This window comes from Ctenopharyngodon idella, chromosome 20, assembly GCF_019924925.1.
Source record: "Ctenopharyngodon idella isolate HZGC_01 chromosome 20, HZGC01, whole genome shotgun sequence".
NCBI classification, from domain to species: domain Eukaryota; kingdom Metazoa; phylum Chordata; class Actinopteri; order Cypriniformes; family Xenocyprididae; genus Ctenopharyngodon; species Ctenopharyngodon idella.
Window position 1 is genome coordinate 12,112,811 of NC_067239.1, and position 22,034 is coordinate 12,134,844.

At 39.6% G+C, this 22,034-nt stretch overlaps 1 protein-coding gene across 1 annotated transcript; it reads right to left on the bottom strand.

Annotated features, from left to right (window-relative positions):
* Positions 1-8,742: 8,742 nt before the first annotated feature.
* On the bottom strand, positions 8,743-11,837 carry marcksa (myristoylated alanine-rich protein kinase C substrate a). The gene is made up of 2 exons (XM_051876138.1): positions 11,403-11,837; positions 8,743-10,522 (listed from the first exon to the last, which is right to left on the bottom strand). The coding sequence occupies exons 1-2, from the start codon at positions 11,496-11,498 to the stop codon at positions 9,866-9,868; spliced, it is 753 nt and encodes a 250-aa protein (XP_051732098.1). The 5' UTR covers positions 11,499-11,837; the 3' UTR covers positions 8,743-9,865.
* Between the last annotated feature and the right edge of the window lie 10,197 nt (positions 11,838-22,034).

A 22,034-nucleotide genomic window follows, 5' to 3' on the forward strand; every position in this document is an offset into this window, starting at 1 on the left:
GACTCATTCACTTTTAGACAGTTGCTATGTTGCCAAGAATGCACACATTTAACACCAAAAATGTAGAATGGCTTACATGTAAGCAAAGTTTTGGTTGGCTGTATGAACTACTGTGAAACATTTGAGAATTTTATGCACAGTTTTTTGAGAAAATGATGCATGCGATTTGTAATTTGCATGAAATGAAGGAAAATGGACAACATGTTTAGAACACTTACAAAGTGTTCAGATCACTAAGTTAACTGGTTTGAGAACAATGGCCTGAGTTTGGAGAAATGTGTCAAATCAATTGAGAAAAAAACATAATGTGCACATAAAAACATGAGCCCCCCATGTAAAATCTAATTTTTGACATTTGGTTTTACAGTTTTTGCCTATTGCTTACACACTTTTTGCAGAATTCGGCTCATTATGTCAAAACTCTACACACAAGCCAATCAGACATAGCACTTGGAGATAAACAAATCACATCTATGCCAAAATGAAACACTGCAATCAAAACTTAACACTCCTTTATAAAAATGAAATTCTTGCAACAAAACCATACACACAAGCACTATTTGAATTACTCTTTCATATCACCAGCAACTCACTGATGGGCTTTATATAAAACACTACAGTCTTTGTGTTTCTATTTTTATTGTCATTTTCTCAGGCTCAGTCTTCTGTAAAACTCAAAAGTAGAATTTCTGCAGTAATCAAACAAGGCTTATGGATCCCGCCTTCTGTTCGGATCTGGCCACAAGACCTCGTCAACATCACAGGCGATGTCCTCGCGGGCTAGGCATCGAGGAAAATATCGCCTTGTGTGCTGAATCCACCCTTGGATTGATCCCACCTCAATGTCTCCGCATGCCTCATGCGGGCGTGTGGTTGCCGATCATATACTTTCCACCGCCACACTGAAAAGAATTCCTCGATTGCATTTAGAAAGAGGCTGTAAGGAGGCAGGTGTGAAATGGTTATGGTTGTTGAACCAATCTCAGACCAGAGCAGCCCGGTGGAAACTAACATTATCCCAGATGACAAAAAACCTGGGCTGCTGTGGTCTGTCCTGCACAACTGCATGTAGTGCATCTAGAAATGCAATGACTGTCCTGTATTGTAGGGACCTAGAGTGGCATGGTGATGCAGGACTCCTTGGACAGTAATTGCAGCATACAAGGTGATATTTCCCCCACGCTGCCCAGGGACATTTACAACAGCCCTTTGTCCAAATACGTTACGGCCCCGACGCCTGGTTTTGGTCAGATTGAAGCCTGCCTCATCCACGTGGATGAACCCATGTGGCAGTTCGGCGGCATCAAAATCTAGAACTGTCTGTAACAGAAAATATTGAATAGTGTTACTGAAAACACTTACAGTAACTACAATGTCTATATTTTCACACAAGTAGGGGCTGGGTTGGGTCAGTATAGACAAAACTACAAGCTACAGGCAGGGCAGGTGGCAGCATAAACCCTCATTCTCACATCACAATATATAGTATGTAAAGTAAAGTGACACATACCTGCACATAATCATGGCGCAGATCCTTGACCCTGACACTGTTCCTCTCAAATGGCACCTTATACAGCTGCTTCATTCTGAAGTTATGTTTCTGTAGGATGCGACTTAGTGTAGAAATGCTGACCCTGTTGATATTGTTGAATACATTTCTATTTGCAATTATGCGTTGTTGCAACTCACGAAGTCGGATTGCATTATTTTCTCACACCATTTCAATGATGGCAAGCTCTTGTTGTTGAGTGAAGAGCCGTTCCCTTCCACCTTGAGGAGGTTGTCTAACCATTCTGTAGAAAATGCCACCACAAGATGTCATTGGTTAGGTTCTTTTTCACATACTGTACTTTCAAAATGTACACAGTACTGTAACATCACAATGGTATTCCTTTATGTATACTTCACAGCACTACCCATTTTTGTATAGTACAGTTTGTACAGTAATACTGTAATATGATACAGAATCATGTGACACACAGTAGGTATACTGTATATTATATTATATATATATATATATATATATATATATATATGTATGAAGATATACCTGTTCTCCAGTAGGAATGTCCTTATTATCGATGCTACTAGGGTGGACTCTTTGCCCAGCCTCCCTCATGGACAGGCCATGATTTATCACATGGTCCACCAGAGTAGCCCTGATGTCATCTGATACATGTCTCCGCACTGGTCCTCGTCTTTGTCCTCGTCCTCTTCCACGTCCGACTCCTCTCTCTCTTTGTCCTCCTCTTACTCTGACTCTCATTGCCTCCATGCTTGCAAAGTTCTCAAAATGGCTTACCTGAGGCCTATTTGTAGTGCTAAGGTTCAGATGCTATTGGTGTTCTGTTTTACAGTTTTTGACAATCGCTAGGACACATTTCTCAATACTTTGGTCACTTTTTCAAAACTCTTCACACAGTTCTCCTAACCAACTTTCATCTTGGCACAGAGGTTAACTTCACATTCAAAATGCACCAAATCTACCAAAACACTTCATACATGTCTCAAATCAACTCATTCTTCCAGAACACTAGCAAAGGTTTTCACTGAGCAAACACACTTTGTCACTCATAAAACATCGACCTAAAAACACTAACATCAGTTAGCATTATACAATGTTTTCTTTTTTTAAATTTCTTTACAAAACAAGAATGACACTCTCTACTGCTTATAATTCACTGCAGTTTATGTTACATGGTCCATGTTTACATTACAGAACAAAATTATTCCTAAGTTTCCCCTTTTGAATTGATGGTAATGAAATTGAAAGACTAATGCTTGTGTGGGTGTTCAGTTTCATCTAATTGTTTTGATAGTATTTGATTTTTTAGATCGAGAATATATTTCATAACTATATTACTGTAGAAATGTAGCAAATTTCTGTCTTATTCAGTTTTGTATTATGTTATTGTTTTGAACTTAAGTTTAACAGTTTTGAAAACAGTATGTAAGCATGTGCAAATTGGCCTGTATGTACAAAGAGTTTTGGCAGTTGTGTCTGAGTGAGAAAAGAATTCATGAAATTTGAGAGATGTAGTCATTGAATGCATTTTGTGCCAAAGCAATGATAATTGATCCTCAGTTTAGCCCACATAGACTTCTGTTGTGCTCACTGTGTGAAGAGTTTTGCAAAAGTGACCTAAGTATTGAGAAATGTGTCCTAGCGTCTGTAAAAAACTGTAAGTGCAAGTGTTTTCAGGTGTGTATGTAAGTGCCTACAATTGCCAGATGAGTTTTGCATTTTGAACAGAGTGTTTTCCCAATGATAACAGGTGATTTAGTTTTTGAACAAAGTGTCTAATGTAAGAAAACGTGTGTAGTGTATCGCAATAAGTGTGTTACAGATTTGCAAACAAAGTGCAAAGTTGACAATGTGTTTAAGCTATGGTTACACTGTGTTTAAGGTATGCTACAAGAAGTTTAGGTATTGAGGCTTTGGTCTAAGCATTCGGTTTTAGTGTGTAAGCAATGGGCAAAAACTGTATTATGACATCAAAGAATTTGACAGTATAGTTATACAGTGGGTACGGAAAGTATTCAGACCCCCTTACATTTTTCACTCTTTGTTATATTGCAGCCATTTGCTAAAATCATTTAAGTTCATTTTTTTCCTCATTAATGTACACACAGCACCCCATATTAACAGAAAAACACAGAATTGTTGACATTTTTGCAGATTTATTAAAAAAGAAAACTGAAATATCACATGGTCACTGACAAGTATTCAGACCCTTTGCTGTGACACTCATATATTTAACTCAGGTGCTGTCCATTTCTTCTGATCATCCTTGAGATGGTTCTACACCTTCATTTGAGTCCAGCTGTGTTTGATTATACTGATTGGACTTGATTAGGAAAGCCACACAGCTGTCTATATAAGACCTTACAGCTCACAGTGCATGTCAGAGCAAATGAGAATCATGAGGTCAAAGGAACTGCCTGAAGAGCTCAGAGACAGAATTGTGGCAAGGCACAGATCTGGCCAAGGTTACAAAAAAAATTCTGCTGCACTTAAGGTTCCTAAGAGCACAGTGGCCTCCATAATCCTTAAATGGAAGACGTTTGGGACGACAGAGCTGGCCGTCCGGCCAAACTGAGCTATCGGGGGAGAAGAGCCTTGGTGAGAGAGGTAAAGAAGAACCCAAAGATCACTGTGGCTGAGCTCCAGAGATGCAGTCGGGAGATGGGAGAAAGTTGTAGAAAGTCAACCATCACTGCAGCCCTCCACCAGTCGGGGCTTTATGGCAGAGTGGCCCGACGGAAGCCTCTCCTCAGTGCAAGACACATGAAAGCCCGCATGGACTTCAAGATGGTGAGAAATAAGATTCTCTGGTCTGATGAGACCAAGATAGAACTTTTGGCCTTAATTCTAAGCGGTATGTGTGGAGAAAACCAGGCACTGCTCATCACCTGTCCAATACAGTCCTAACAGTGAAGCATGGTGGTGGCAGCATCATGCTGTGGAGGTGTTTTTCAGCTGCAGGAACAGGACGACTGGTTGCAATCGAGGGAAAGATGAATGCTGCCAAGTACAGGGATATCCTGGACGAAAACCTTCTCCAGAGTGCTCAGGACCTCAGACTGGGCCGAAGGTTTACCTTCCAACAAGACAATGACCCTAAGCACACAGCTAAAATAACGAAGGAGTGGCTTCACAACAACTCCGTGACTGTTCTTGAATGGCCCAGCCAGAGCCCTGACTTAAACCCAATTGAGCATCTCTGGAGAGACCTAAAAATGGCTGTCCACCAACGTTTACCATCCAACCTGACAGAACTGGAGAGGATCTGCAAGGAGGAATGGCAGAGGATCCCCAAATCCAGGTGTGAAAAACTTGTTGCATCTTTCCCAAAAAGACTCATGGCTGTATTAGATCAAAAGGGTGCTTCTACTAAATACTGAGCAAAGGGTCTGAATACTTGGGACCATGTGATATTTCAGTTTTTCTTTTTTAATAAATCTGCAAAAATGTCAACAATTCTGTTTTTCTGTCAATATGGGGTGCTGTGTGTACATTAATGAGGAAAAAAAATGAACTTAAATGATTTTAGCAAATGGCTGCAATATAACAAAGAGTGAAAAATTTAAGGGGGTCTGAATACTTTCCGTACCCACTGTATATATTTGATTTTATTGACCACTAGGTGGCGCTGGCCACCAAACTTCTCAAGCTTCTTCAGGGCATGGTGGCAAAGATATGTATAAAGTTTCATAACGATATGCCAATGCATTCCTAAAATTGCAAAATTCAACATGGCTGACATGGAAAAATCAGTTTTATGTTGCACAGAATCTAAAGAGGCCAGTCTTGTGATTTTTGGCCAAACTGTTATAAGCAAAAATAGTTGTTTTTCCACATCTCTTGACCATTAGGTGGTGCTGGGCCAAAACTATGCAGGAACGCACAGGTCATTCTTATGACAGATATGTCTCAATACAAAGTTCTCCAGTGTCCTAATGGTATGAAACACAGTGTGTACTTGAAAATAGGCGCCAATTGTGCGTTAATTGGTAAAGTATAAATGGAAAAGGATCACATTTAAATGTGCATAAAGTTACTTATTGTACATTTATGTGCTGGCGGCTGCTGTCCTTGCCATATTCACATTCTTGCACATGGGGATTCAAAGGAGAACATATTTTTTTTTTCCCTTTGTACTGATTTTAATTCAGGTATGATAGAACTGCTACAATAATGTAATTTCAACTAATAGGATGTCAAACATTCAATGTTTTTCAGTTGCATTTTGAAAGAGTCTAACCAAGAATTTTTGAAGAGTTTATTGATGATATATAATTCAGTGTTGACTAATCTTTGAACTATGTTATCTCCATGTCTCATCCGTGAGAATGCAATGATGGAGAACAAACTTATGGGGGGATGTTGAGAACCAGAACCAGGCTGAGCTACAGTAGTGTTGTTAACCACCACGCAAATGCGTGGGGCCCAGCAGGCTTGCTGGTGGCCAAAAGCAGTTAACTAAATTAATGACACATTTTTGACCTAATTTATTACCTGGCAGTCCGTATAAGTAAACAGAAACAACCATTAGGCCCACATATTGAAGCGGAGCTCAAAAAAATAAAAATAAAAACCGAAAGAGAAGAAATACAAAACTGCCAAAGCTTACAACTTTTTTTTTGCTGAAAAATCAAAACAAAACATCTAATGAGGAAGATCCAGCCAGGTCGCCCACTGAACAAGCTGCTCCCGCACCTGTCACTGTGGATGCATCCGAAATGGCATTGACATGGTACTTATTTTGAATACTTCCTACTTCATGACCGCTAAAAAAGCATGTTTTATATAGTATGAGTGTGTGTGTAGTATGAATGTAATCGGGATGCTCTACATTTACCATGTTGTCATGTGGCCTACCAGCATCAGTTACCTTGCTTCACTGACATTCACAAATCCTCTCCCTTGGCCTCATGGGATAGCAAAGTCTCTATCGAATGCACACTTCAGAATGTCGCTGGAAGTAGTAGGTCATCCGGATACTTTTTGGCCTACTCTTTTATGAGTACTGTGATTTCGGACATACTTCTTTTGTCACATACTGTTTTTCATCTACTTTATAGTAGTAGCCTATATGTTTGCCGGCAGTGGTGATTATAACGTGTCTCAATAAAATTGTGCCACAATTCCTATAGTCGGCTCACTGTAAACTGCTATTATATAAAAAGAAAAGAAAGAAAGAAAGAAAAACTAGGAGAAAATACAGCGTAATTGGTTCATTTATTCAGTCTGTATTGTGATTGTGTTTTGCTTCTGTTGTAAGCTCTTTGAAAGAGGAAGCATATTTTCACTTAGTAGTGGAGTGGTGGATTTTGCTCGTCGATCCATATTCACTTAAAATAGCATGAAAAAAAGCAAAGCGCATCGCACAAATATGCAAACCTAGCATGAACTAGAAAACTGACTGAAATGATTTGAAAAAGAAGACTATTGCTCAAGCTAAAGCCAAGAGGATTAATTGTAATAGCCTAGCTAAAACAATTTTGTATAATTTTATATAATATAAAGAAAATAAACAAAATGAAGACTTTTTATGAATTTAAAAATCCATGAAGGTTTAAATCTTATAGCTGAAAGGAGCAAGGGCTAAACTGCAGACAATTTTTGTGTGCTTTTATTCAGTTCAAAGTAAAATAAATCCAGTTTTTAAATGTCTCATTTAATTTTATTCAATATTACTGTTGTGCAATTCAAAGTAAAATTTTAGGCAATGTTGGAACATGGGGGGCTTCAGGTCCTGACTTTGCTTAGGGCCCCAAAAATGGTAAAGCCACTCCCTCTGAGGAAGTTGATCTTTAGATGTTGTTTGGGCTTCTTTTCTATTATTACGCCTGGAGGTGAGAAATACAACAAAAATGATCAAATTCACTTGATCTATTCCACCATTTCACTATTATACAATTAAGTACAATTAATTGTATTCAGCTGCATTGTAGGCAGAGACATTTAAAGCTGCTTTTTCTCCAAGGCGTGGTCTGCAGTCATTGAGGTAGGGGTTGTATTCTTCCTGTTCCTGTTCTGTTACAGTGAAGTCCTTATGAATCTCAGCCTTGAAGGCAAAAGACTCTGCTCGTTTATCTAACAGTGTGACTCATTTGTGACCTTTACGATAGTTGTTTACAAATGACAACTTCTGTGTCAAAGATAATGTCTTTAATTAACCACATTCATGTAAAGAACAGAATACTATGTTTGGATGTTGAAAGACTTATCTGTAGGCCTACTGTTAACCTATCGGAACCTGTACAAATGATTTTCCATATGTTTAAGTACTAGTGTTTCTGTATCCTGTAAGTTAGTTTGAGGCTGGATCCTCTTACTCATTTTCAGAGCCCTTTAAACTCATCTTCAACTTTTGTTGAATATTGTGCATATCGGTCTCTTATGGTGTCAAGGTTTTTCCCAACAGCATATTTTGCTCTCTCTTTCTTTCTGTCTGTATATACATGTGTGTGACCTTGATATTGGAGAACATTGGGTGGGGCCGCTAAATATTCAGGTACTGCTTTATGACATCACTGTATTGAATAGCACCATTGGGCCACAGGGTTTGACTGAGTACACTGAGCCTAAAAGAATGATTTTATCTTTAAAAGGTTAAAGAAAGTGACTGTACTAAAGGAAATACAGAGTAAAATAAGTAGTCATCTAGAACAGGCTTTCCTAACTCAAGGGTTTGCAAACACCAATGCCACATGTTGAGTTGGAAGAAGGAAAACCTTAAAACCTTACATTGGAAAAAAAAAAAAAAAGAAAAAAAGAAAGAAAAAATTGTTACTTGCATTTGGGATGTATTGCTTAATAGCTAATAATCAGAAGGTTGATGGCTCCATCCCAACCGGAAGCAAGTCATGTGTTAGCAAGACAATTAACTTTTTTAATTTCTAGCAACATAAAGGATAGACCATTGCCATTTTTCCCTGGTCGTGGTGATAAGTAAAAGACTTTCAGTGCCCTAACATTATTTAACATCGCTCATATGACTCATTTAATTGGGCTGCTTTTGTAGACAAAATGACTGTACTGATGACAACTGGACATCACTTCTCTACTTGGTGAGGTCATGTGACATTGCAGCATACTACTGTCTGAAATATTTGTTTTACATTTTAGTAACCATGTAGTTTAGTATAGTTTTTTAAAGACTTAGCAATTAATAATTATTAATGGTGGCAACTCATTTTTTTTGTGAAAGGTAAGACAGTAAAGAGACAAAACAATTCAAATTTTGTTCACATTTATTTTGCTTTTAGTGTGCTCACAAAAAAAATTAAGAACACCTTCAGCAGAGAGGTTTAATTGCAATTTTGTAGGCAAAGTTACATTCAATCTCTAAGTCAAACGTAAAACTTCTCCAATATTTACAAAAGAAAAAGACAAGATGCTACACAAACATTGCATCTGATAAGTTCCTTAATTTTGTTGTAATCAAAACAAACCACAGTATAAACAGGAACCAGAACACGTGTCACAGCTTGGTTTGACTTCAAAAATGCTCCAATGGTCTGAGGATGACTTGCTGATAAAAGAGCTGCATGTGCTTTTTGAGATCAAGATATCATTTGTACAATAATCACAGTTGAAACACCCCTTCTATACATACTTACACTTTAAAAAGCTCAGAGAACCAGAAATACACCATAAAGCATATGCAAATCGTTTTCCTACTGAAATCACAGACCACTAAAAGTGTTTAAAGTTCCCAGGATCTTTAAAATATGTGGTTATAAAATTGGCATTGTTGATTATATTGGCTTGAATTTAGAATATTTATAAAAAAAAATAAAAAAAAATCACTTTAGTGTTGTAAACTGTAGTGGATGAATTGTTGGTCATTCTGTTTTTGGGCTACTCCTTACATCTGTGTTATAATGCTGAGCCACCAAGGTGACGCACTTAAAGAATAAAATAAAAAAATAACTCCCATTCCCAATCCCTGCACCCCTTTTTGTTCCCTGAACCAGCTGCCTTTAATCCACATGTCCATATATTTTAAACAAGTTTACATTGTTTTGTTTGTATAAAAAAAAAAAAAAAAAAAAAAAAAATTAATACTGATGCCAAAAATAGATAAATACAAATTTTTCTGTATTATTCGATTTAGCCATCCATTTCACAGCTCTAGGAATAACCACAATGGTGGAGTAAGATTTGTGGAGGGGGAGATATAAAAAAAACTAAAGACTAAAAAAAAATCTTTAAAATATTCCTTGTTGCAGACAAAGTTCTCCAAAGTCTCATACCCTGGCACTACTCCATTTTACAACAGGGAAATATTCCTTGATTATCTGTTCTTTTTTCCTCACTCTCTCTCTCTCACTCTTTTGATCTGTGCAGTGCAGATTACTCTGTGGCAGATTCTGCGTGGACCTCTGGACTGGATTCTGCTTCTTGTACAGTGGGAGCAGATTCTTCTGCCGCAGGTCCTTCACTCTGAGAGGCCGCAGGCTCTGCCACTGCTGCTGACTCCGCTGGTTTCTCCTCCTCTTTGGGCTCTTCAGTGGCAGGACTGGCAGCCTTGGGCTCCTCTACCTGTTTCTCCTCTGGCTTGGTTTCTACAGCTGGCGCTGCCTCCTCTGCTGGTTTGGCGTTCTCTTCTAACACACCTCCTTCAACAGCTGCAGCTCCCTCAGTTTTGGCTTCCTCACTATCTGCCGCCACTGCCTCCTCACTGCCATCTCCTGTCTCCTTCTTGGTTTTCTTAAAAGAGAAGCCACTTAACTTGAAGGACTTCTTAAAAGAGAAGCGCTTCTTCTTCTTCTTGGGCGTCTCATTGCTTGTGGAGGGAGTTGCACCATCCTCAGCTTTTGCAGCCTCCTCTTCAGTGGGTGCACTCACTTCTGTGTTTGCCTCTTCTCCCTCCGCAGCCTCCTTTTCAGCAGGAGCTGCCTCAGCCTTTTCTCCCTCCTCAGCCGCCGCGCTGCCATTAGCCTGAACCTCTTCTGTCCCCTCAGCAGCCGCTGGAGAGGCATCTCCATTCACCTTTACGTGGCCATTTTCCTAAAGCAAAACACAGACCATCATTACACAACCAGCCTTAAGCCTTGCACTACCACAATAAGACACAGTGGAGAGGCTGCATATACAAAACAATTTGCTATGCACACCGCTGAAAAGAATTGCTTCGATTTTGTCCACAATATATATTAAAGAAAAGACAATTTTGTTGTAAACACTTTCGTTCACACATGAAGCCTCCGTGTGTCATAGGTAGGAGTTGAGGCGCATTACACTGCCACAACCTCCAGAGGGCAGCGTTACACCATTAACCCTTCGAAAGAACTGACGCGCCAAATAAGCAAACAAACCTGTACAAAACACAGATTGTATGAATGGCCATCACGGCACAGTATAACGTATTTAAATGATTATAGCAGCTTTAGTTGATCTGTTGTGGTTTCCCGAATGGACTAATTCCATTGTGATACTGAAGCGTCTATCGAGCGTCTGTGAATAAAGGCGTGGCGAGCCATTGTTACTCTTAACAATCAACCCCCCACACTTCCCCCTCATTTTCAAGACGGACCGAAACATACTAAAACAGTAAGTTAAATGGTTTTCAACACAATTCCCTAGTTTTCCCGGATAAAACTAGCATCACCTCTTTCAACTCCAAAAAGAACGTTCTTCAATTCGAAACAGAGGTTTCTCAAGAACAAATAACGCCAAATCGGATTTTGACAAACGTTTAAGCAACATTAAAGCATTTTACGATCATACATATATCCGATACATGAGAACTGACAAAGCCTCTGGGTTATAAACATTGAATAATTTGTGTGTTTGTTGGTTGCGGGTCTCCAGAAGAACTCCGCGTTAGTATTCGTATAATGAACACCATAAATAAATCAGTTCTCTTATTAAATGACCGTTTTTTTACCTGCCCGTTGGCTTTAGAGGGTGAAGCTGCAGCATCTCCGGGTTTTTCTGCAGCTGTTTCTCCTTTTCCAGCTGTCTTAGAGAATTGCGCTCCCATGCTTTTACTCCCAACAAAGAGCTCAACAGATCCCAATACAGAACAAAGAGCAACAAGCCTCTTCCTTAGAATTCAACACCTGGCCAAAGAGCGCGCTAAAAGTGAACGTAGCAAGCAAATCCAGTACCAGAGAAGAAAACTGTAGAAAAAAAACCTTGGAAAGTGTAAGTATTTATTTAAATCCTAGATTTGCGCCTGTAACACTCTAGACTGCACAGAAAATGGAGAAATTTCCCTGGTTACTAATAAGATGCGGAATCCAACGCCCAACTGCACCGATGAATGGGCATTCCACGCGATGACGTCACTCAAAGTCGTCGTCGCCCAATCAGAATAGACTCAGCGAGAGGGCGCAACTTAAATCTTAACCAGCCAATCATCGCCGACCGTCTGAACGTGGGCGCGTCTTAAAAGTCTGAAGCGAACAATAGAAATGGACACTGCTGTAAATATAAAACCAAGAATAAATTTAAGAGAATCCATACATCTGTTTTTCCAAACCGCTTGTCCTATGTATGCTGGATGTTAAGCATCTTAGAAATGGTTTCTTCATGAGGTTTTTATCAAAACATTTTGTTAAATTGTTTTATACATCAATAATTTTACTTTGATGGATAGGTGAATTTCCTTCTGGATCTGAGTAATCTGAGAATAACTTCATTTATGTGACTGTCAAATGTGTACTGATCTCCAGCGCTAACTCACTGTAGGCTTGCTGTATCATACTATTTACACTTTCTAGATGAAATAAATCTAGAAAGATTAAGAGAAAATATTTGTAAAAAATTTAAGATACAAAATAAATAAAAAAGTTACAAAATAAAATAATTTCATTTGTCCATTATGTCACCACCTACCTAACAATTTTTTTGTTCTAAGAACATATTCCAAACATTCCGTTTTGGTTATGGAAACATTAAAATGTCCAGTTTTCTTAATGTTATAAAGGAATTTTTTTTTTGTTTTTTTTTTGTTCCTGAAACACTCTTTCAACTTAATTTTATTAACAACTCACATTCTAGGAACGTTGATTTGTAACATTCCAAGAACATAAAAATGTCCAGTTTCCTTAAAGGGATAGTTCACCCAAAAATGAAAATTATCCCATGATTTACCACACCCTCAAGCCATCCTAGGTGTATATGACTATGTTCTTTCAGACGAACACAATCAGAGATGTATTTAAAAATATCCTGGCTCTTCCAAGCTTTATACTGGTAGTGAATTGGGGGTGAGATTTTGAAGCCCAAAAAATGCATCCATCCATCATAAAAATAATCCATACGGCTCCAGGGAGTTAATAAAGGCCTTCTGAAGTGAAGCAATGGGTTTTTGTAAAAAAAATATACCCACCTATGTAAGTGGGCAAATCTCCACTGTAGGCTTTAGAATCTTTCTCCTTCAGCGTGAAAATCTTCTCCTGGCTGGACTCCAAGAACAAGACTGAAGATAAAACCTTTTCGCAGAACGCAGAACGAGCCTCACAGAACAAGCTGATTTAGTGGCGCCCTGCAAGCAAGCCAATGCTCTGCAAGCAGGCTGATCGAGCAGCACTCTCAAGCAAGCTCACACTCTGCAGCAGCTGATTAGAACAGTGCTTCGCGAACAAGCTGACCCAGCACTTCCCCTGCGGCTCTCCGGCGATTTAATAAACAAGCAACTTTCAGAGCAAATTTCACGGGACCCTGTTTCGAATGTCACGCCACAAGTGTGGCACCCCTGCACGCTTCTGCAGAGCACAGTGAGAGCGTTGCCTGTCTGGGGAGAGCCCACACAGAAACTGCACTCACCGAGGCGGGCATTTCTCACTGTGAGAACATGAGCCTCACCTCTCTTCGCTCGCAGGTCACTTTCTTTTTAGAGAGTGGGTCTGCCCCTCGTGCTCTCCCATTCTCTTCCTCCCACGAACCACAGGTCCCGCATGCTTCACTCTCCCCACAGAGAGAGGAATCCCCCGTGCTCTTCACACACGCAGACGAGCGCCCCTCTTCCAGTGTGAGCAGCCTGGTTCTGAGAAGGATCTCCCCGATGACAGTATGTCACTGACGGCTTCTGATGCAGAGGATTGGTCGGGCTCAGTGGATGACTCCGCCCCCTTGCCGACTATACCATCCATACCAGCTGAACGACACCAGGCCTGGTATGGACGCCGAACTCATCTGCGTCCTATCAAAGGCCGTCGAGGAGCTCCGTTCGGAGTACTGCCAACAGGCCCCTTGTCAGAGAGTAGCGCCGTTCTTCCTGAAGGTGCATGACAAACTCACCAAGTCGTGGCACGCCCCCTACTCGGTGCACTTCCATACTTCTGCCTCAACCGCCCTCACTGCCATTGACAACACAGCAGAAAAAGGATATGAGAAGCTGCCTCCTCTTGAGGAAGCCATGGCTGGCCACCCCTCCAAGCCCTGTAGGACCACTTCAGCCCTTGCTGGATGCGCCTACACCTCAGCTGGACAAGTGGACTCCACACACCATGGCGGTCCTCCAGGTCTTTCAGGCCAAACTGATTTGCCAGGAAGGAAGAGGAGAGGGCTAAGTCCCGCTGAGGCTAGACCACCCGCCAAAAAAAGTCTTGAGTTTGGACAAGTGGACTACTTTCATTTCCAAATAGCCCCCATCACAGACAATTTTTGAGATTTGTGTTCGAGGGGATGGCTTACCAGTATACCGTCCTTCCATTCGGACTGTCTCTGAGTTGTGAGACCTCCAAGTTTGGCCCCTCGACTGGAGCCTATGGGCCTCCTTGCAAGGGTATTGAACACTATCTCAGAGGCTAGAGCCCCGTCTACCAGACACCTCTACTCCCTTAAGTGGTCTGTCTTCTCCAACTGGTGTGCAGTACAGAATGAAGACCCAGCATCCTGTGATGTTTTACCGGTGCTGTCCTTTCTGCAAGAAATGCTGGACAAGGGGTGCACCCCTTCCATGCTCCAAGTTTACATGACGCCATAGCAGCAAACTACGCTCTTGTGGCCGGCCAGTCTATAGGCAGGAACAACTTAGTGATTCGTTTCTTGAAGGGGCCAGAAGGCTGAACCTCTTATGAGCTCTGATGTCTCCTGGGGGCTGCACTCCCTTTCGATTTATATGCCAAAACTATAGCTTCCACAAACCAATGTGAGAGGCGTTATTTAGATATTTGACTCCCCTTGTGAGGGGGTGCCCATGAAATAAAGAGCTGGTCGCTCTTCTGGAAAGCACGGGTCCTGGTCCTATATGTCTGTAAGGCACGAACAGGACACAGTGCATTCAGCCTCTGATCCTCCGTGGAGGAAAAAGGTGGAGGGTGAAAAGCGGACAGCTCCAACACCTCCGATGTGAATGCAGGGAAGCATTTAGGCATAAAAGCAGGATTAAGCTTAAGGAAAACCTTATCTCCACTAAGAGAGAATTTAGTGCATGAGGAATGAACCGAGAGTGCATGTAGCTCACTGACATGTTTAGTTGATGCCAAAGCCAAGAGCAAAGTTGCCTTGAAAGACAGCAGCTTTAGGAAATACTTCCCAGAGGCTCAAAAGGATATTGAGACAGAGCCTCCAGCACAATGGAGAGGTCTCATTCAGGAACAGTTCTCCTGATGACTGCCAAAGAGCAATGGGCACCCTTCATAAATCTGCTGATTAGAGGATGCTGCCCGATCGTTGAGCCCTCAAAGCCCACATGACAGGCCGAAATAGCTGCCAGATAGACCTAAGTGTGGAAAAGGACCTGCCTTTATCCATGAGGTCTTGTAGGAAACACAAAATATCAGGAACTGAGCACTGATATGATGTGATACCACGCTCATCACACCATCCTTCAAACAATTGCCACTTACATCCATATGAGGACTGTGCAGAAACGGCCCTGACACTCTGTATAGTAGCAACTACATGCGGGGGAAGCCCTAGTGTGTTTAAGTTTGTCCTCTCAAGGGCCAGGACCAGAGAGCCACCCTGTACGGGTGTGAGTGATAAATCTCCCCGTTCACTTGAGACAATAGATCTGTACAGAGGGGGAGGCGCCACGGCTGGGCATATAACAGAGGGATTATCTCTGCCAGCTACGGTGTTTTGGGCCACCTGTGTGCTATCAGAATGAGAGACAGGCCCTTCTCTCTTACCCTGGCCAGTGTGGGAATTATCAGGCATAGAGGAGGAAAAGCATACAGCAGCACTTTGGGCCATGGGCGGGCCAGTGCGTCTACCCTGATGGGCATGTCCACATCCATTAGCGAGAAAAACATAGGACAATGGGAGTTTTCGCGCAAGGCGAATAGATCTATGGTTGCCTGTCCGAATCTCATCCATTTTATACTATCTGAGGGGGGAGGTGCCAATCTCATTGGAGTGGGTTCCCCCTTGATAGAAGGTCCGCGCCTCTGTTCAGAATGTCCGGAATGCTCGCTTAACGACAGGAAAAATCGCCTCTCAACTGAGACATTCACATTGTTGAAAATAAATAACATAAATAATATTTTTGTCCTATATTGCTATTCTCTCCTCCTCATCTCTCTAACATGCCAGTGGGCGGGGCTAACGTTACAATGATGAAGTACATGCTGATTTCTTCTTCTTCTATCTATATAGATAGTCACATTCCAGGATCAGTCATTTGATGGGCCTGGTATCAATAAAAGCTTTCATTGGACTAACAAGGAAGTTTTCAGTTCTGAAACTTACAGGATATTCTTAAAGTACGATGACCTCTTATATATATCAAAAGCTCAAGGAAAAGATGATTTCTCAATTCATGACCCCTTTAAAAATCAAACAACAAGAGAAAGAAAAAAAACACTCACTGCTCTTGACTGAATAACTTTGTAACTTTAATAAGGCTTAATCTATAGCTTAATCTTAATTTATACAGTGAAAACAGTGAAGTGTTATTTAACACTTCAATCTGAAAGCTACTGTTAGACCTACCTGAAAAAAATGAAAAGCACTGTTTATTTATTTCATTTGTATTTTTGTTCTGTTGTATTTATTTGTGCTATTGCTCGTAATTTGATTATTTGTTCTTATTTTATTACTGACAGTTTACTTGTCAATATTTGAAATATATACTGTATGAGTTAGTTTTTGGTGACATAACTTTATTTATTATGGGTTAAAAATGACTAAAACAATAACTAGACCTATTTCATTTTATTTAAAAAAAAAGTAAAAAAAAAAAAAAAAAAGTAAAAATTCTTAGTGTTGTTAATGTTAATCAAACAACAAAAGACAGAGAAAATCACTCACTGCTCTTGACTGAATAACTTTTGTAACATTAATAAGGATTAATCTATGTTTAATTTACACAGTGAAGATGCAATGTTATTTTACATTTGATTACTTTATTAAATTTCTGTACCTGAAAACTAGCCTACTGTTAGACCTACCTGAAAAGCACTATTTCATTTGTATATCTTTGTTCTATTGCATTTATTTGTGCTATTGCTTGTAATTTTGTTGTTCTTATTTCATTACTGACTGTTTACTTGTTATTAATAATGTTTTAAATTTATATTAGTTAGACTTGTAGTTTCAGCTGTGGTATCGGGAATCGAGAATTGTGAATTTTCACTGGTATCTAAAATTTTGGTGTCTTTACTGCCTGTTTTTGCAAAAACAGTTTCATGGCTGGTAAAAAAAAAATAATAAATTATAGCTGATAATTTTCTTAAGTCACCGGCCATTGGCAGGTGTGGCAAATTCAGTTTTAGGCTCTGATTGTAACACTGAAATAATGATTCTGTGTGGTTGAAAAGACTGTTTTGTGAAGCTGTTTCATACCTATATGACAACTGCTCTCTCTGGCTCAGCAGCAGTGCCAACGCAGATCTGAATGTTTTCTGTGATTATAGCCTACTCGTCAAAGTTTAATAGACATATATAATTTAGGAATAAGATTGTGTCATTGAATTAAGACTGCAATCTTGTAACCATTAATCTTGCAGCTCTATAATATATGTGTCTCATTAATGGTCTCTTTTCAGGCTAGACATGATTATTAGACAGTTTACATTAAATCCAATTAAACCTGTATAATTCCAGATACATTAACGCAGTTGTATCCATATCAAAATTTCTGTTATCCGCTCATTTCCTCATTACCAAGAGTCACGGGATGGAATTCAAAGGAAGGAGGAAATGAGGAAGCATCAATTTAGGTATTGAGAAGCACCCACTATTTTATTCAAGTGTTCATCTCTTGTGATTGTGCCAATGTAGTTTACAAACAGTGATAAAAAAATAAATAAATAAAAAATAAATAAAAAAAAAAACACTTTGAATTAAATATTTTTGTTTGATATTTACAGCTGTTTGGTGATTATTTTATGGCACCAAAATCTCTTTCTTACTTTACAGTAGGTTACTGAAAGATTAAATATGTAGCTTAATGTCTATTTTGTTACTTTAACAGTAGTGTAATTTATTACTATAACAGTTAAACTAATTAAAAAAAAAAATGTGTGTATGTATATTACACGATAAAAATGTTTTTAAAGTTTTATGTTTTGTTCCTGAAATCCACCCTTCTGATGGGATGATTATAATCCAGATTTTTTGGATCAAAGGTATCCCAATCTTACTAAAAACAACACAAATTGACAATTTTATCCAGATCGAAAGCAAGATTGGATTTTGTGATCTAGTGTAAAGATCCAATTTCTGGGCTGCTGTTCCACTCCTGACCTGCAGGGGGTGCCCTCCTTAAGCTTCCATGTCATGCTCCCTCCAGGCCTCCAGATGGCACTTTAACCCCAAGCTCAGTGCTCTCCACTCCTGAAGATGGTGCTATTGTATCTAATTGTACTCAGTACTCTCCTCATTAGCCTTGATTCCCTTCACCTGTCTTGCCCTTTATAAGTCTGCTTGTTCCCTGCCATTATGTTCAGTCTTGAGCCTATGTACTCCAGTCACCAGATCTCAAGTTAAGTTTGTGCCTTATTATACCTTTTTGACTCTTGTGTCTATTTTTGTTTTTCTGTTTTGTGGAAGCTCTTCTATTCTAGTTCATTTGTACTTTGTAATTATTTTTATTTGTTTTGGAAGACTTAATTCTCCTTGCTCGTTACTCTTCTGCTCTTGGGTTCCACTGTCTGGGAGTTCTCATTGGAGAACATGCCACGCTTAGAATGCCAGAGACCTGGGTTTGAGTCTCGCCAAAGGCAACCTTCTTATAGCAAGACTGAACCATGGAAGGCAGCCCAGCAGAAGAACCTTCACCATCTTCCAATGTGGACCGTATTTTGGCAGCCCTCTTAGATCAAGCAGCAATCATACAGCGGCATTACAGGCACTGTCGGCGATCCTCCATATTTTGAATCTCAAGACTCATCACCCCCAAGAACCTCAATCACCTCCTGATCTTCCAAACAGATCCATTTGCCATTTCCATCAGAGCCCAAGTTACCAGAACCAGAGAGATTCGACGGCAGTCCTGAGAGATGCAGAGGGTTCATTACCCAGTGTACCCTGGCCTTCCAGCTCCAACCCAGCAGCTTTCCTACTTAGAATAGTAAGGTAGCTTACATTATTACCCTCCTAACGGGCAAGGCTTTAGACTGGGCCTCTGCTTTGTGGGATCAGAGGTCTCCAGTAACCACCAACTGCCACAAATTCATTTCTGAGATGAAAAAAGTTTTTCATCCAGCCAGTAGGGGGATATGGATCACCACCTGCTCCACCTCTCTTATAGTACCTGGAGTGCAGCAGATTTCGCTATAGAGTTTCGCACTCTTGCCGCAGAGAGTGGGTGGGATCAACGAGCCATGAGGGCTACCTTTCACCATGCTTTGTCTCTCAGAGAAATGTTGAATATATTTGCTTTTGTCTATCTGGATGACATTTTGATCTTCTCCCACAATTACCAAGAGCATGTTCAGCAGCTCAAACAGGTCCTGGCCCAGCTACTGAAACGTAAGCTTTATGTGAAGTTGGAAAAGAGCAAGTTTCATGTTCCAGAAGTTTCCTTCCTCGGCTTCAGGGTATCAAAGGGCAGCCTTCAGATGGATCCAGGCAAGATACGAGCAGTCCAAGTTCAGTGAAGCAGGTACAGTGCTTTCTGGGCTTTTCCAATTTTTATAGAAGATTCATTAGAAACTTCAGTTCTGTTGCCCAGCCTCTCTCCGGATTGACCAGGAAATCCGCTAGGCCATTTGTGTGGACCAGCAGAGCAGATCACGCCTTCAACAGACTAAAACATCTGCCCCAATCCTAACCCTCCCTGATCCAGAGCTGCCTTTTGTGTTGGAGGTGGATGTCTCTGACATGGGAGTAGGAGCTGTCTTGTCACACAAGTGCGATAAGCTTCATCCATGTGCTCATCTTACCCCAATGCAGAGGAATTATGATATTCTAATCGTGATAACTGATCTCTGGCTAATTTGGTTCTTCAAACGAATTTGTGGATTGGATTAAAATATCAGGATTAAGTTTTCTGAAATGACTGCGCGTTATTGTGTTCCTTGAAAAGGGCAGATGTATCGATACTCGAGACCACGATCAGCAATGCAGCGACTGGCTGGCGGCAAGACCGCAACGTAATGACATCATATAATTAGAAAGACACCTGACAAAAAACTTGATGAATTTCTGGACCTTTATAATGAAACAGCCACGCAAACAAAATGACATTACGACATAAATGTTACAATAGATAAAAAAAAAAAGTAAAAAAAAAAAGTGCACATTTAATTTGTTTACATGATTCCCAATTATTTAGATTCACGAGCATTTGTACAGCCATTACATTTTTATTTCAATGTTGTAATTCACAGTTCATTTAATTTTCTTTAAAGCAGATTTGTAACATGACAGCATTAAAGTTTTAATTAAAGTCAAGATCAAGTTATCTGCATCTCCTGCGCTGCATCAAGCCACTCCCATAATAGCTGTCACCATTTAAATTAATGCACGGCTCAGAATAACTGTACAAGCATGTGTGTAAGACTCCAATACAATTGTAAAGCAATTATTCCATCACGAATAAATCTTTCGATGAGTAAAACTGGCTGTGCCTATAGTATTATAGACTACACAGCATTTATAATATTTTCAAATTAATTTATAAATTATCATTTTAAATTATTGTCCCTGGATAAATAGAGTAGCAGCAGTAGCTGGGATAGATTTTAAGTATCAAATCCACTTAAAAAGATGCGATCTAATCCTGTTTACATGAAATAAGCCTGCTCAGGAGCAGGTTTAAGCTTACGGACCTGTTGCTATGGCAGCAAGTCCAGGATGAGCGTCAAAGAACTGAACAATCCATGATTATGTCAAATCCAGCAAATCCTTGCATCTAGTCTGATTTCAGAATCCTTTTTCCTTTTGAACTTATTTTCGAAAATTAATCCAATCCGATTACTTTTGAACAACTGGCCCGAGATTAACCAAAGTAGTTTTTTCATCTGTTATTGCTTTTTTTTTTTTTTTTTTTTTTTTTTTTTTTTTTTTTTTTTTTTTTTTTTTTGGTATCAGATGAAGGGTTTGACTCATTTATAAAAAAAAAAAAAAAAAAAATGGAAGGGGATGTTTGTATAGTTTGTGCTTTTGTGATTATTCAAATAAAAACTCTTAAAGCATTCCCATGCTGAATGTTTTACCTTTTGTTCTTTACATAGCTTATAGCCTTCATCGTGATATTTAGTCCCATTCAGAGCACTGGTAATCCAGATTTGGTAATCAGGAAAAAGTGTGTATCTGGATCATGGTAATCCAATCCAATGTTGCTTTGAAAACAACTGCACAGAAGTAAGCTAGATTACCTGATACTGGATAGCAAGTCATGAGATTTCCAAATCCAGATCATTCTAATTGATATGAAACTTTTTGAACAACTGGGCCTGCATTTTCCAAAAGTGTTGAATCTAAGAAGATTGCAGAGGCTAGTGGTGTCAGTTTTAATGGTTTGTTATGCTTATGATGCTTTAGGAAACACATTTATGTTTGAATAAGCATGATGTGTGTGCAGCATAAGCAGCAAATGCTCTCTGTGATTGACTGGTACTGTCTTTAAGCATTTGGGTATGTTTAGATGAGCAGGATTAGGCCTACTAGTTCTACCCTACACACTTATTCAGTACCATTTTATTTATCCACTTCAATGCTTATTTTACGTATTACATTTAATGCTAAATAAATAAAATCACTGATTAAAAAAGAAAACACATACACCTTAGGTTTGATATAGTGCCATCTAAGAGTACATTGCTCATAATCAGTGTTTTTTTTTTTTTTTTTTTTTAACTTCAATCTACTTCTGAATCAATCTGTTCTGTTTCCACTGGCACAAGAAACCTGTCAGGCAGGTGTGTGACTTGCCCTTAGCTGTTGGCATATAGCTACACCTGGATATTATTTTCCCTTCTTCAACTGGAATTGTACAGGTGATCCTGCTCTCTGTGGAGCATTTTATTTTGCATCCATTATTTATTTATTTATTTATTTATTTATTTTTTGGCTACAGCAAGACAGATAAATGTATTCATTTAACATGTTACATGTTAGAGCTTGCTTTTTAAAGTGTTTTAACTTAATTACATTTAAAATTGAACCTAATGATGCG